The sequence below is a fragment of the Meleagris gallopavo genome, chromosome Z (genome assembly GCF_000146605.3).
Source record: "Meleagris gallopavo isolate NT-WF06-2002-E0010 breed Aviagen turkey brand Nicholas breeding stock chromosome Z, Turkey_5.1, whole genome shotgun sequence".
Taxonomy (NCBI): domain Eukaryota; kingdom Metazoa; phylum Chordata; class Aves; order Galliformes; family Phasianidae; genus Meleagris; species Meleagris gallopavo.
Genome location: NC_015041.2, coordinates 32778750 through 32793075, shown reverse-complemented (window position 1 = coordinate 32793075; position 14326 = coordinate 32778750). Strand labels below are relative to the sequence as shown.

At 35.1% G+C, this 14326-nt stretch overlaps 2 protein-coding genes across 2 annotated transcripts in view; one reads left to right on the top strand and one right to left on the bottom strand.

The window, feature by feature from the left end:
• LOC104915076 (sarcoplasmic reticulum histidine-rich calcium-binding protein-like) overlaps positions 1-14326 on the bottom strand; it is a 260268-nt gene that overhangs the window by 51472 nt on the left and 194470 nt on the right. The window lies entirely within an intron of this gene.
• On the top strand, positions 277-12960 carry LOC104915075 (retinal dehydrogenase 1). Its single transcript, XM_010725742.1, has 7 exons — positions 277-429; positions 2095-2197; positions 2703-2887; positions 6128-6292; positions 8164-8321; positions 10260-10334; positions 12347-12960. The coding sequence occupies exons 1-7, from the start codon at positions 292-294 to the stop codon at positions 12417-12419; spliced, it is 897 nt and encodes a 298-aa protein (XP_010724044.1). The 5' UTR covers positions 277-291; the 3' UTR covers positions 12420-12960.

The window sequence follows — 14326 nt, the reverse complement described above, 5'->3', positions numbered from 1 at the left end:
TCAGTCTGGGGAAAAGGAGGCTGAGGGGAGACCTTATTGTTCTTTTCCCATATCTGAAAGGTGCTTACAGCAAGCAGAGTTGGTCTCTTCTCACTGGTGACAGGTGACAGGACAAGGGGAAATGGCCTCAAGTTGCTGTGGTTTGGGTGGGTAAGTTATGCAAGGAATAAATGTATCTGGGGCACTGAGACTGAAAACAGCTGTACAACTAGGAAAAGTTGGCTTGAGAACTGAAAATTGATGTCAGACTATAGGAGACAGTCTCCAGGTCATTATCACTTCCCTGATTTTATGGGGTTCTCTCTTCCAATTCAGGCAGGATTTCCACCTGGAGTTGTGAATATTGTGCCCGGCTTTGGACCCACTGCTGGAGCAGCAATTTCTCACCACATGGACATAGACAAAGTGTCCTTCACAGGCTCTACTGAGGTATTATAATGAATGCAAGAAAATATAAGCAGGAACTGTGCCCCACTGATTCCAAGTAATGATTTAATGTCTAACTTTTTTCTATGTAACTGTTTTAAGTTTTTTTTCTTTCTTTTGGCTGTTGGTTTGTTAAACAAAGTCTGTTTAATGATTTGTTGGTTACTATTAACTTTAAACGTATTTAAACAATGTATGGCAGGAAAACCATTCAAACAAAGGCACCTCATGACATACAGTAGGTTCTAGTACATTAATGCTATTTTAAGGCTTGTCCTTTAAAGACAAAACACTTTTATAGTTTTTTTCTTGTTTAGTTCTTAATAAAAAATAAGTTCAAAAAATGCAAAAAACTGAAAGACACTGTCCTGTACTGTCTCTAATAACAATATGGTGGTATGTATTTACTTCAGAAATGTCATCTCCAGTCCTACACACACTTTGATGAGCTAATGACATTTTTGTGTTTGTACGGATGATCACTGGGGTGGTCTTAGAAGTTTATTTGAATATGTATCAGTTCAACAGTTGATAAGTAAGTCACTGTTAAGTTTCCCTTCCCTTTACTCCAAGAATAGTTATTGATATGACTGAAGATTTGTCCTTGCTGTCACTATAAAACTTTATCCTTACTTGAGTATTTTACGTTATTTATCTGTATACATACTTCATGGAAGTATTGCCAATTGGTCTTTTAACTTCTTGGATGTACATTCCAAAGATAAATATCACTGCCTCATATCAGCAGTCAGTACACACTGAGAAAACTCAGAAACCTTGACCACAAAAGCTATGGGAAACAAGAAGAACCCCAAGCAAAGAGATTTGAGAAATGTTCCATAAATGTTCCCAATTGTAACAGCTACAATTCCTAGTGCCCAGTATACCTCCAAAGTAAAGTGGACAGTGGAACGTGTTTCCAGATTTTCATTCCTGTATTTTACTTCTGACAGTGTAATTCAGCAGGAAGAAATTCTGTTCCCAAAGTCAGGAAGAATGTCACAGCCAGGATGTTATCTGGTGGCTGCTACACACTAGCAGTTATAGGCCAAAGCTGCAAGTTCTACAAATGCATTTTACCTCTCAATTTTCCCTGCTATTTTTTCATATTACAAAATTTCCTTTATTTATGCCTTTAGTTGAAAGAAACAGCACAGTCTCTGTCTAGCCATGCTCATTTCCTCTTCTTTCTGGTCTCATTATTATTGATAAAGGAGAAACGACTATGAGTAAGATTTGGCACTGTGGATATCTACAACTTCTCTCATACAAGTTATCCATCAAAAGGCTTTCCCATAAATGAAAAAGGGGAAAATCATTTTATTGAGAGCCTGGCAAAGTACAAAATAGAACCTACTTCAGATTACAGGTGCAAGCCATTAGGGTGTTGGTACCAAAAAATTGCCATTTATCTTTGACAGCTAACATTAACATTTCCTAGGAAAATAGGTTCTACAAAACTGGCCTATTATTGGTTTCTAGACTGAAAGTCATCTACGTATTGACTCTCCACTTCCAATACTAGTTTCTCATTTTTTCTTCTTACTTTTATTTCTGCAATTAATTATGTATGCAGCTACTGAGTGTACAATTATGAACTGTGATTATGATTTCTGAATGTTGCTGGATCATATTATTTTAAAGTGACATCCTTTTTCTAACTTTTAGGTTGGCAAATTGATCAAGGAAGCAGCAGGGAAGACCAATCTGAAGAGAGTTACACTGGAACTTGGAGGAAAAAGTCCTAACATTATATTTGCAGATGCAGACTGTTAGTAGAATTTTCATTACTTAACCTGGTCTGTTCTCATTTTGTAAAAAAAATGATTCATATCTGCTTAAAGAAGAATTTTGGTGTGCTTTTGTTTGTTTGTATGTTTCAAAGTAGATTGTCACTAGCAGTTGCTGGCCGTTTGGCTGGACTGAGATATCTGATAGTCTGCCAACGCTTACTTGTTATAATTATGATTCTAATGCAAGAAGAATTCAGAATCAAAACCTGATAGATGGTTTATTATCTTCCTAGTGGACTTCTCATGATAATGCTGAATCAATATTTGACATAAAATGGTTGAATGTGTTTTTTGTCAGAATACGGTGCTGCGACGTATAAGAGTAGCTTTGGACATTGATAAAATGAATGAATTCTTATATTTTAAATGATCATGGAAATAAAAAGTGGTAAAAAGAGAAATGAGATGACATGACAAGTCTACAAATAATTCACGAGGTTACCACTCAAATTCATGACTGATGAACTCTGCATTTCTTTGCAGTGGATGAAGCTGTGGAATTTGCACACGTTGGTCTGTTCTACCACCAAGGACAGTGTTGTATAGCAGGATCCAGAATATTTGTGGAGGAGCCTATTTATGATGAGTTTGTTCGCCGGAGCATTGAACGAGCAAAGAAGTACATTCTTGGGGATCCTCTGTCGCCTGGCGTACAGCAAGGTCCTCAAGTGAGTAATATATGTCTCTCATTTAATTTTGGCAGAACATCCCACTTTAATGTACTCCTAAACCTGCTCTTGTTTTAGTGTTAACACTGAGAACCACTGACTAGTGACTAGACTGAGAATCAGGAAGAAAAACTGGAATGAGAATTGTTTGCATTACCATCAGAGAATTAGTAAGACAGGAGTATGATTTCATTCTATTTTCCAGATCCATTTGGTATGGAAAAGGGGACCATTATACAGAACTTCAATGCTTTGAGAAAGTTCCAGTGCAACAGCTGTAAAAGTGCAAGTTGACCTCCCATATTATAGTGCTAGCATTATATTCAATTGGTACCTCAGTAAATGAGTAACTTGAGGAAATTAAAGCTGAGAGCATTTCCTACTCTTTTCCAAGATGCTAGGTCTTCGTTATACTGATCTCAGTTTTAGAATGCCACACAATTAAAAATCAACATTTTGTATTTTTCCTTTTGGTGTTAAAAAATTATGCCAACAGATTCCCCATTAAATGAAGGCGGAAATTGTTAACCATTGTTATCATAGTACTTTGGATTCTGTGGATTCTATTGGTCACTGCTAAATTAATTGACTTATAGCCATATTAGTTTGTACTATAGGATATTCACTTTCTTGACAGTGCAACTGTAAATAAGTTTGATCATCGCAAAACAAAGGAGTTGTAACAGAAACAAAGCAAAAGATTGAAACAAAGGAAGTCTCACACATTTGATAAGGTTATATATTATTCATTAATTTTCACAGTCACTTTATGTAATCAGAAAATGAAATAAATTGGAAAATTGCGTTCTAAGATGTAAAAGTTTTGGAGAATGCAAAAATTGTAAAAAACAGTATTTTCTTATTCTGCAATGTGTCTAGCTAATGAACTAATATATTAAGCTTAATCTAAATGTCAGAAGACAGGAAGTTTCTAACAGGGAAACTTCAGGAATTCAAATGTGCATCTGTTGTACAGCTAACAGAGTTAATAGGGAGTTATGATTGTGAGTTTTTGTGAGTTTACTGAGTTTGAAATTCATAGTATCAATTTAAATGTGAAAGAAAAGTAAATTTTTACTTAAAAGCAGACAGTTAAATATTTGAAAAAAAGGAATTAGTGAATACATTTGCCTTTCTTGATCTCCTTTTTTCTCTTAGCAAGCTTTAATAGAAATATAAGATTTTCACAAGTTAGCAAAGTTTCTCCTGCTAAAATTGTAGATTCTTGTTTTGTCTATGTTGTTCCTATAGTCCCACATTAATGGAAAAAAATACAGCAAAGCTGTTTAAATGAATTTATTTTGTGGTAGTTGCTTTGAATATTCGTTTGCCTTACATTCCACAGTGTTCTTTGCCTAATTCTCTTTCAAAATGTAAACTGATTCACAGTGTTCCTGTGTCATGTAGCTTCATTGAAAGCCAAATTTTTCCACCAGTTCATAGGCAATCTGGGAGAGCACCTCCCTTAGGCCACAAGTTTAGGTAGTGCTTTGCACAGCAGGCATGAAAGAAAATACAAAAGCCCTGCTGAAATGTAAAATAACATATATATGATAATTCTCAGATTATTAAGAAAAATTATGATGATAACAATAACAAAGAAATGACTGAAAAAAACTTCAGCTGTATCATCTAAACATTTTTTCTTCATGATGTTTATGCACAAGAGATATTTGGCCACCAGGATAGCAGAAACTTTATGTCTTCAGTGTGCACTAAGGCAATTGTTTGAAAGTATAATGACAAGCGGAGCACATGGAACTAAAAATCACCTCCTTATAAATATCCCCAGAAATAAATACCCCTAAAATTATAAGCTTTTATCACAGCTTTAGTTGAATAACTGTTTAGTCTAATATACATCCAGGAATCTCCCAAACCTTTTAAAATGCTGTGTTGTTCTATGACTGAAATAGTAATATTTGTTGTTTAAGTGAAATGACACCTTTTTTATTGCATGAGTAAGAGAATAAAATGTCTACTTCACTGAGTGATGAGTGTGAACACAGAAAAGAATTTCTGTGCAAAAGCCCCCCCTAGAAGTAATTTTAGTGTCTTCGTTAGCTAGTGATTGAAAAGTTGAACTCTGACAGATTGAAGAGTCATGAAATTGTTAAAAAGAATCTTTTTCTCTGGTTGCCCAGAGAGTGTCTCCTGTCCCTGGAGGCACTCAAAGCCAGGCTGGATCAAGCTCTGAGCAACCTGATCTTACTGTGGATGTCCCTGCTCATTGCAGGGGAGCTACACAGTATGGCGCTTAAAAGTCCCTTCAAACTCTTAAGGATTCTATGACTCTAAAAATTAGTTTAAAAAAAAAAAAAAAACCAACGGTGCCTCCACCAAACAGGCCTTACCATTGAATTTTTCTTGAAATAAATGTTACTTTGTGGATAATTTCTCTAATGCATGAAGTGCTGATTAGTAGATTTGAAGAGGGAAGAAGATAAAAGCAAATCTGAGCTCTTTCTTGTCCTGTTCACAATATTTGTTTTTATCTTTTGTAGCTAAAAAACTGGAAGAGGTTAGAGAAATATAAACTTTTATTGTACTGCCATACTGCCATTCCCTTTCCAGCTGAAGTCACTGCAATCTGCTGTACCATGAAGCCAAACTGTAATGTGTTTGGCATATGCTGTCTTTCTTGGTGAACTTGGGGAAGAAGGACAGAAGTTGGCTTCATCCAGTAAAAAAAATAATAAAATCTGCAATCTATGTTTCCCAAACCACAAATGCTGAGTCTTTATTCTACTAACAACTCAGAAGAACTTAAAAATAGCAGTGAATTTCAGTTATATTGTACCATTTCTTTTTGACATTCTTTAATGTTTTAGAAAAACAGCAGGGCCAATCTACCAACCCCAGTGAAGTACAGAAGAATCTTGCAGGCTAGATCAATCCCTCTATTATAACTTCAGAAACTTCAGAAGCTCATCAATTCTCATTTCTATGAATCATTTGCAGCTGAGAACAGTTCTGGAAAAAGTACCAGATACGTTTATTTTATAGATTTTCTTTCATTTATATTGAAGATACGCGCACTATCAGTCCTTATACAGCTGATTCTTCTGAGTGAAAATTTCTCATTACTGATTTATCTGAATGGCTTTTATAAGTTATTGACAAGAATGTTTGCCAGGCTCTCCAGATGTTCTTCTTCAACACATGCAGTTGAACAAAGCTGGAACATTGTTAAGTTGTGAGTTAGACACTGTTCTAATCCCTGTGTATCTTTTCATTTAGATTGATAAGGAGCAGTTTCAAAAAATCCTGGATCTAATTGAGAGTGGGAAAAAAGAAGGAGCCAAACTGGAATGTGGAGGAGGTCCATGGGGAAACAAGGGTTACTTCATCCAGCCCACAGTTTTTTCTAATGTTACGGATGATATGCGCATCGCCAAAGAAGAGGTAAATAAATTCTTGGCAGTCGATAGTGCAGTTTTTCTGTTTAAATGTGTGTACAAAATATCCATTCAGAAGGTCAAGAGACTATATAAAAATGTTCCAAGTTAATCTGTTGTTCCAGCCTGGTGTTTAAAGTCCTTCTCTTGGTTTCTTGTGCCCCTTTCACCAGTCCATTAGAGGTCAATGAGAGGAGTATGAGGCTGGCCTGCCAGCAAAGGCACCACCTTAAGCAGATAAGAGATAAGAAATGTTAAGGCTGGGTCTGTTAATTACATCACCTCATACTGCCCATGTCTCACCTATCAGCTACAAAGAAACAAACTTTGAAAACATAACTTGTGAACTCTGCACTCCCTAAGGAGCAGCTCAAGTTGTAGTTTTGACACAATAGGCACCAAACAGCTATTTTGCAATGAGTTGTGCTTCCCACGGGAGTTTTGCTTGGTGACAATTACAGAAAAGTTTTGCCTCTGCAGGGTTGCTTAACCTAAATTCCTTTGCAGAAGTACCCACGCAGTGTTGAAGTACAGTGTTGTACTGAACCAACGAAGGGGGCAGTGCTAGGTCAGCAGTGATGAGCTGGAAGGAAAAGGGTTATGAGCACAGAGCTGTTCTGTGAGCACAATCTCAAAGTAAAGTTATGACCTCTTCATTCTCTGTGTTGTATTGTTTTGTTTTGTTTTCATTTGTCTGGGTTAATAACTGATGCAATTACTGTCTGTTATATTTCTTCATGCTAGAAAGCTCCTTCAAAATTGTAAGACATCTAGGAGTTACTTTTTTTCTTCCAGCAAGACTGCTAGTGCATTCTGCTGCTCATACCTAGAATGTTTAGCAAAATTAAAAAGGCTCAGTTAAAATGAACACCAGAGCACTGAGTGCTAATTGCAAAGAGAAGAAAAAACAGATAAAGTTGCCCAAAAAGTAATTTGAAGTGCTTCTTCTGATCTGTAAAACAGGTAGGAGCCATCACAGATATGTTTCCTCACAGGTTTATTTCTTTCCTTTAGTTCAGTACAACAGTAAGAACTGATTTTCTCACAATATTTGAATCTATTGAGTAACAAAACCTCAGAGAGCAAACACAATTTAAAGAATGCTTGGATTTTTAATCTCAGGCTGAAGAAACATTCACTGTTTTTGTAATCAGTGTAAATAATTCTTGGAACACCAATTAGAAACTAGGAGTAAATATTTTCCAATAAAATCAAGTGGAAGTCTCATAAGTGATGAGAACTGAAGTAATTAGATGCAATAATGCCCCCCCGCCCTACATAGTGTTAGCATGAAGTAGTAGGTAATGTTCATATATAGCTGCAAACACAGAGAGATAGCAGTGAGAAAGAGAAGTCTAATAGAATATTTTCTCATATAGAACCCAGAAAGAGAGCAGAAGATATATTCTTGGTATGCATGTTTAATTGTGCCAGTATCTGCAGAAATGAAAAACTAATTAATAGTTTAGGAGAGAGATACGTTGAATATCTTTTTGAGCTTAGGGTTTCCTGAACAAATACCAGTTGGCTAGTCACAAGTATAGATCTGTAACATACCATAATTCCATGCTACATACCTGTTATGCTAGGCATCTCTTCATCTAATTTATTTATTTATTTTTTCATTGTGTATTTTCTCTTATTTACTGCTTTATTCATTTTTTTTTTTTACAAGAGGCCAACTTGATTTTCTCCATACTATAAAAATATTACCTCCATGTTAATTTATAATCCATTTTAGAACTCTAACATGTATAACCTTGGCTGACTGAATTTAGGAACAAGACTGTCTGAAAGAAACATTTTTTATTATGTATAAGTTGTTTGTGAAAATGAGATACGCTAGTCCACTTCATGTATTGTATGTGCCTAAAACAGATATTTGGACCTGTTCAACAAATCATGAAGTTTAAAACTATAGATGAAGTTATCAAGAGGGCAAATAACACTACCTATGGCTTAGCAGCAGCAGTTTTTACCAAAGACATTGATAAAGCACTGACATTTGCAGCTGCTCTTCAGGCTGGGACAGTGTGGTAAGTCATGCCTCATTTAAATCTTCCCTCAGAAATGCAGAAAACCAAAAAACTGCTTTTGCTGGTACACTATTGTATTTCACCCTTTACTTGTCCGTACCTACTGAGATATTACATAAATACTTCTTGTTCTTCACACAATTGCCCTGTAAACTTAGTCTGAAAAAATTAAATGTACTTACTAAAAGTGAAAGAAAACAAAAGGAAAGAAAGTAAAGACACTAGTTTCTTTTCTATTCAGGATTTGGGGGTAATCCAATACATACTCAATTTGCAGGATCATTTTCTGTAATGTGCAAATAAATCCATTATTTGAAGTTGCTTGACCATTAATCTGTGCAGAAAAACTTCCTGTGAAGGAAAAGACTGATATAACATGATTCAAAAAGTATAAGGATCAGAAGGGATGGAAGAAGCAATGTCTGTGGTGATAGAACAAGGGGAAATGGCTTCAAGCTTAAAGAGGGTAGATTTATGTTGGACAGAAGGAAAAAGTCTTTTATAGAAAGGGTGGTGAGGAACTGGAACAGCTTGCCTAGAGATCAGGCTGATGCCCTGTCCCTGAAGACTTTCGAAGACAAGCTTCAAAGGCAATCTGATCTAGCTGTGGATGTCCCTGTTTATTGCAGGGCAGCTGGACTAGATGGTCTTTAAAAATCCCTTCCAACTCTATGTATCCTATGATTCTATAATTCTAAAAACTGTTATAAGTAGGGAGGAAAAGATGCTAAGGGGAACCGTAAGGCAGAAAAAGCATCCAAAAAAACTGTCATGTAGAAATGGAAAAGTAAAAGGCAGCCTACACGAAACTAAAAAGACAAAGACTGGGAGAAAAAAAAGTGGAAACCTGAAGGAACATCAGACTATACAATGACTTACAAAGAGTCCCACATTTTCCTATCAGAAAGTGAACAATTAATTTCACTTGAACTCAAAAATGTGTGCTTACTATTTTTTATCTTAAAGGACTTGTCATGAGTACAAATTTCTGCTGATGTCCTGTGACCTAAAAACATATATTTTATAAAAGTTAACAAGTTTGACCTAAGAGATAATACTCCTTCAAAAGGATGAAAGATTAAAGCAAAAGTAAAATCTTTGTTATTCACTCTTCTGCAATTGTTGATCTGTCTAGGAATCCTTAACAATGAAAAGAATCTTTTTATTGAGTTACAAAATATGCTGAGTGGGAAGGAACCCACCAGGATCATAGAGCCCAAATCTGGGCTTTACACAGGACTACTCAAAATTAAACTCTATGTGTCTGAGGGCATTATCCAAATACCACTTGAACTCTAGCAGGTTTGGCTACTGCCCCCATGAGTCTGCTCCAGTGCCCAACCACCCTTTTGGTAAAGAACCTTTTCCTTATACCCAGTTCTTTTCCTAATAAACCACTAGACTGGTAGTGAAAAAAATATAAGATGTGAAAATAGAGAACATCTGATTTGACAATGTTGAAAAATAGATATTGCTTATTGGCTGCGTATTCTGCCCAAACTCTTTTTAGTACAAATTCCCATTCTATTCTTATGCATTGTATACTTGTTTGTTTTCAGCCACAGTATGGAATGGCTTAACACTGAGAAGAACCAAAAAAAGTTTCTGAACAAATTTTTAAGTGACCTGAATTTACCTATTGGAAGTATACATGCAGAAGAATTATCTGTGCTTAGTATTTGGGTTGAGAGCTGAATCATTAATCAGGAAGGAGATTCATTGTTAGTATCAGAAGAAAGATGTGACTTTCACTCAGCTTGAAGACCTTTGATCAATATGCTACTTCGTCACAGTAGCATATTTCTTGCAAATGCATTACTCATATGTATTTTATGAATATCACCACAGACATATTGTAGTTGATGGCACAACACTTACTTGTCAGAAGTGAGAAAGGTTGTTTCATATTTCTAAAATCTTTTTTAATTATTCTTCCAGGGTTAACTGTTATAGTGCATTGTCCGCTCAGTGTCCTTTTGGAGGATTTAAGATGTCAGGAAATGGAAGAGAACTGTAAGTAAACAACTTTAATACTGTAGAATCATAGGAAATAGAAAATGAAATTCCAAATTCCAACTATTAACATTCACAGCTAGGATGACCATCTTGAGATTTTGTCAAACTACTCTATCTAATATTCAGAAATCTCATGTCAGGCACAATGTCAAGCAAAGAATTCTTTTACAAAGCAAATTTTCACAATAACTGCTTGAAGTAGTTTGGAGTCTATTAATATGAAAAACTGTTCATTGTGTTTATGGTGTACAGTTTTTGCATATACATAGAAAGTGTCATTGACATGCATATATGTACACAGAAATCATGCATGGTTGTGGAATCCCCTGCAAGTGTCCCTTTTTTAACAATGCCAGACATTTTAAAATCCTTGAATTTACTATCCAACTTGATCAAACATATTGTAAAATAAAACAGTATAGTTGCAATACTCTCGTCTTTTCCCCGAGAAGTGGGAAAAGAAGTGGAACAGTTTATAGAAATGAAAAGCTAATCTAATTGTTTCAGACTTAAGATTTAATCCAGTTTCAGTTTGAATCATGTCTTCTTTGATTCCGCATCCATTCTGATATTCGATACTAGCATTAGATTCATATCATGTGCTATACTATTAAAGATACGATATCCTGCACTTTTCCTACATTATAGCATTTTGCTTTTGGGCTTCTTGGAACATAAATCACAGCAATTTTTTGTTAAGAAATGCAAGAGAAGGGCATCAGATTTTTTTATTATTTTAAAGAGATAAAAGCTAGGATTTTAATACTTGCTTATTATTGGATTCAATATGCTCCTGATAGCAAATAATGTGCCAATGGCTTCGAAGGGAAGATATATATATATGCTGAGAGCATCAGGAAATGTCAAAATGAAAACAACAAAATAAATTATAAAAAAAAAGACACCACATCTGGACCATTGCTAACACAGACTGTTTTGCACTTGATTGCCAAAAATTGGGAAATCTTCACAAATGAAGTTTTTCCTAATGCTTGGCCCAAAATCGCAACTAGTACTCTAATAAAAAAAAAATTTACCACTGAAGAGCAAGGAATAGTGATAGAAGGAATAAGCACCAGATAAAGGTCTGCCATAGGGGAAAAAAAAAAAAGCTTTGTAAGCAGCTGGGAATCAGTTGTAGAAGTAGCAGAAATATGTGTGAAAAAATTGCATTGAATGAAGTCAGTGTGTCAAACCATCAGTTTCCTGGAATCCCTATATAGTTCTTGGAATTTTAACACCATTAGGAAGTAGACTACAACTGTCTCATATTAACAAAATACATCACCAAAACAGTAAAAAAGTTGGGATTCGTTTTCCCACAGCAGAGTCTGGAGTACAGATTTCTGTTTTGCGTACATAAGTATCTAGATTTTTTTGGGAACTGAATAGTGTTGCATCACAGAAACTTTTTGTTCCAGAAAACAGTCAAGTTATGTCTAAATACTTTTTCTGCATCAAATGCCAACCAGCTAGACCCATAAGTAAGCTTCATCTTGTCATGTAAAACTTTAAGGTGGAATCATGTTAAGAACATCACACTAAGATTAAGTATTTTTCACTGTCTCAGAGATTTCACAGAGGGTTAATTATTGCTCCAATTTACTTGAGATTAAGCTTCTATTTCATAGACTCTAGAAAAGACTCTTGACAGCAGAGGAAGGCTTCGTCAAAAGACATGTTGTGTATGCCTGTAAAGACCTAACGCATGCCTGATTTGTTGCACAGAAACTCAGTTTAGAAATGCACTACACTGATTGAATGCCATTCGTTTGCACAGAAATGAAATCACTCTCTTTCCCACTTTTCCCAGGAAACAATTATTACAGCTTTTCGAAAGGCATCCAAAAGCAGTTTAACTGCACAGATGTCTTACAGATATATCTATTAACCCTGTTACCCATCTGCCCAATTGAACAGCACCACTAAAAATATAATCAAGGACATAATTTGTATTAAAAGTATTAACCTATTAACTCTTGTATTGCTCATGGTTTTCTTTTGTCTAGGGGAGAATACGGCCTTCATGAATACACTGAAGTTAAGACTGTCACAATCAAGATTCCACAAAAGAACTCATAACTCTTCTTGATGTGCAGAATTTAGTTTCTTCAGATGAAACTGAAGAAGCTATTTGAATTCTGAAATGCTTTATGTCCTGCATTATTCATTAACCTTTTTGCTTTCTGATTGTAAAAGAAAAGCTTGCTTACATTAACAATATAATAAAGTAGAAAATTTAATGTAATTAACTAAGAAAGGGAAAATTTCATGTTTGGAAAATGACTAACTTCTTTGAAATGTTTGTTAAGGATTATTTTTATTTTCAGTGGAAGCTCTTCATAGTGTTATGGAAATGGTCCTTTTACTTTATATTTTGCAAGTACTGTTAGAATTTGTGTGGTCTTGTAAATGTTAGATGGCAAGCTGTCTTTTCTTTGTGACCTTAAAAAAAGCACTTATGAGTAACTAGCAGGTGAATACTATTTTGTTTCTTTCAAAAATAATAGACTTCTTCTAGATAGCTTTCTACAACTGCTAAATTCTTTCATCATACTGAGTACTACACAAATGTAATCTGGATACTATTAAAGAATGATAAAATCCTACTTCAAAAATGAAACCTACTTTTTCTTTAGTCTTTTATATTGCACTGGCTTACTACTGGGCATTATATAGGACATATTTTACATCCTTTAAGGTACACTACTGTTTCAGTGATATGTTGAAGTCATTGGAAGTGCATCATCTTGTCCTTATAGAGACTAAATCCCTAATTAAATGGAAAGATATGAACATGGAACAGTGGCCCTTTGCTAAGAGACAGCATTTGGCTCTGAAGTGATAAAATACATCAAAAATTCTTAAGAGATGACAAACAGGAAATAACGAGAGAAGGGAAGATGAGAGTTTCCTTTGTTTCACCAACTGAAATAATCCAATGTGATCAAAATGTAACATTCAGTAATAACGTTAATTGGTATTTTTGTAAAAATACCTGTGTCAGAGAAGTGTGTCAATGTGTGTATTGCATGTGTGTGTGTGAGAGAGAGAGAGAGAGAGAGGAGAGAGAGCAAACAAAACCAAAGGCTGCTATTCAGCTGAGGTGAAACACCCAACATTTTTATCAGAACCAAGTGTATCTTTTGGTTAATCTGATGATACATTGAAGTTGTTCCAAAGAGTTGCCAATGTAAAGAGGTACACGTTTTGGCATCTGATAAGCTCGAAGAATTCAGAATATCTGTGTTTGTCTAAAGTACTTGGGATATGATTGAGAAAGACACACTAAGGCCAGTTTACCCAATAGGAAAAAATCAGTTCATGGTGCATCACAAAAATGTACCTGGAATTTCAGAAATACAATCCCGTTTGTTTCACAACCACTTCGTTTCTAATGCAGAATCAAGGTCAGGAGTGGATTTCTCTCTGTAATGTATGCACTGTTAGTACTAGTACAATCTGTCTGTGAATGAACATACACACACACAAAGTATAAATTTGTTTTACCAGTGAGTTCTTTCACAACTAAGAGTATTCATAACTGTGCTTGCATAATTAAATACTCCATTCTTTGCTGTCTTTGCATTATATATGCATATGCGTACAGTAAATAATGATCACCCAGTCTGGGCAGGGATAAATGACTAAAACTCTGCAAATATTACATAGTAATCATTGAGGCCCTTTTTTCTGGGCTTAAATTACTATTACATTACACCACTGAAATTTACTAGGATGAAACATGAGAAAAGCAATAGTTAATCTCTATTCAGACACTGCTCATAATGCTAATAAAGTTCTGCTCAGCATTTCACAGAGAATGAAATTTAAAAAGAGAAGTGAACTTGCTGCACTTCATTTTAAATATCCTGAAAGCTGACTTTCATAGTCAGTAGCAGTTAGTAAATATACAGTTTTTATTTGGATTGAAACAGTGATTTTTTTTTAATATACCAGTGGATGCCTAAGCAAAAAAATAATAATAA

Excerpts from the sequence above, each read along its gene's own strand:
- LOC104915075 (XM_010725742.1), top strand. The coding sequence starts at position 292 with ATGGGGTTCTCTCTTCCAATTCAGGCAGGATTTCCACCTGGAGTTGTG. Across the intron at positions 2,888-6,127 it reads GCGTACAGCAAGGTCCTCAA|ATTGATAAGGAGCAGTTTCA; the intron begins GTGAGTAATATA and ends CTTTTCATTTAG. Across the intron at positions 10,335-12,346 it reads TCAGGAAATGGAAGAGAACT|GGGAGAATACGGCCTTCATG; the intron begins GTAAGTAAACAA and ends TCTTTTGTCTAG.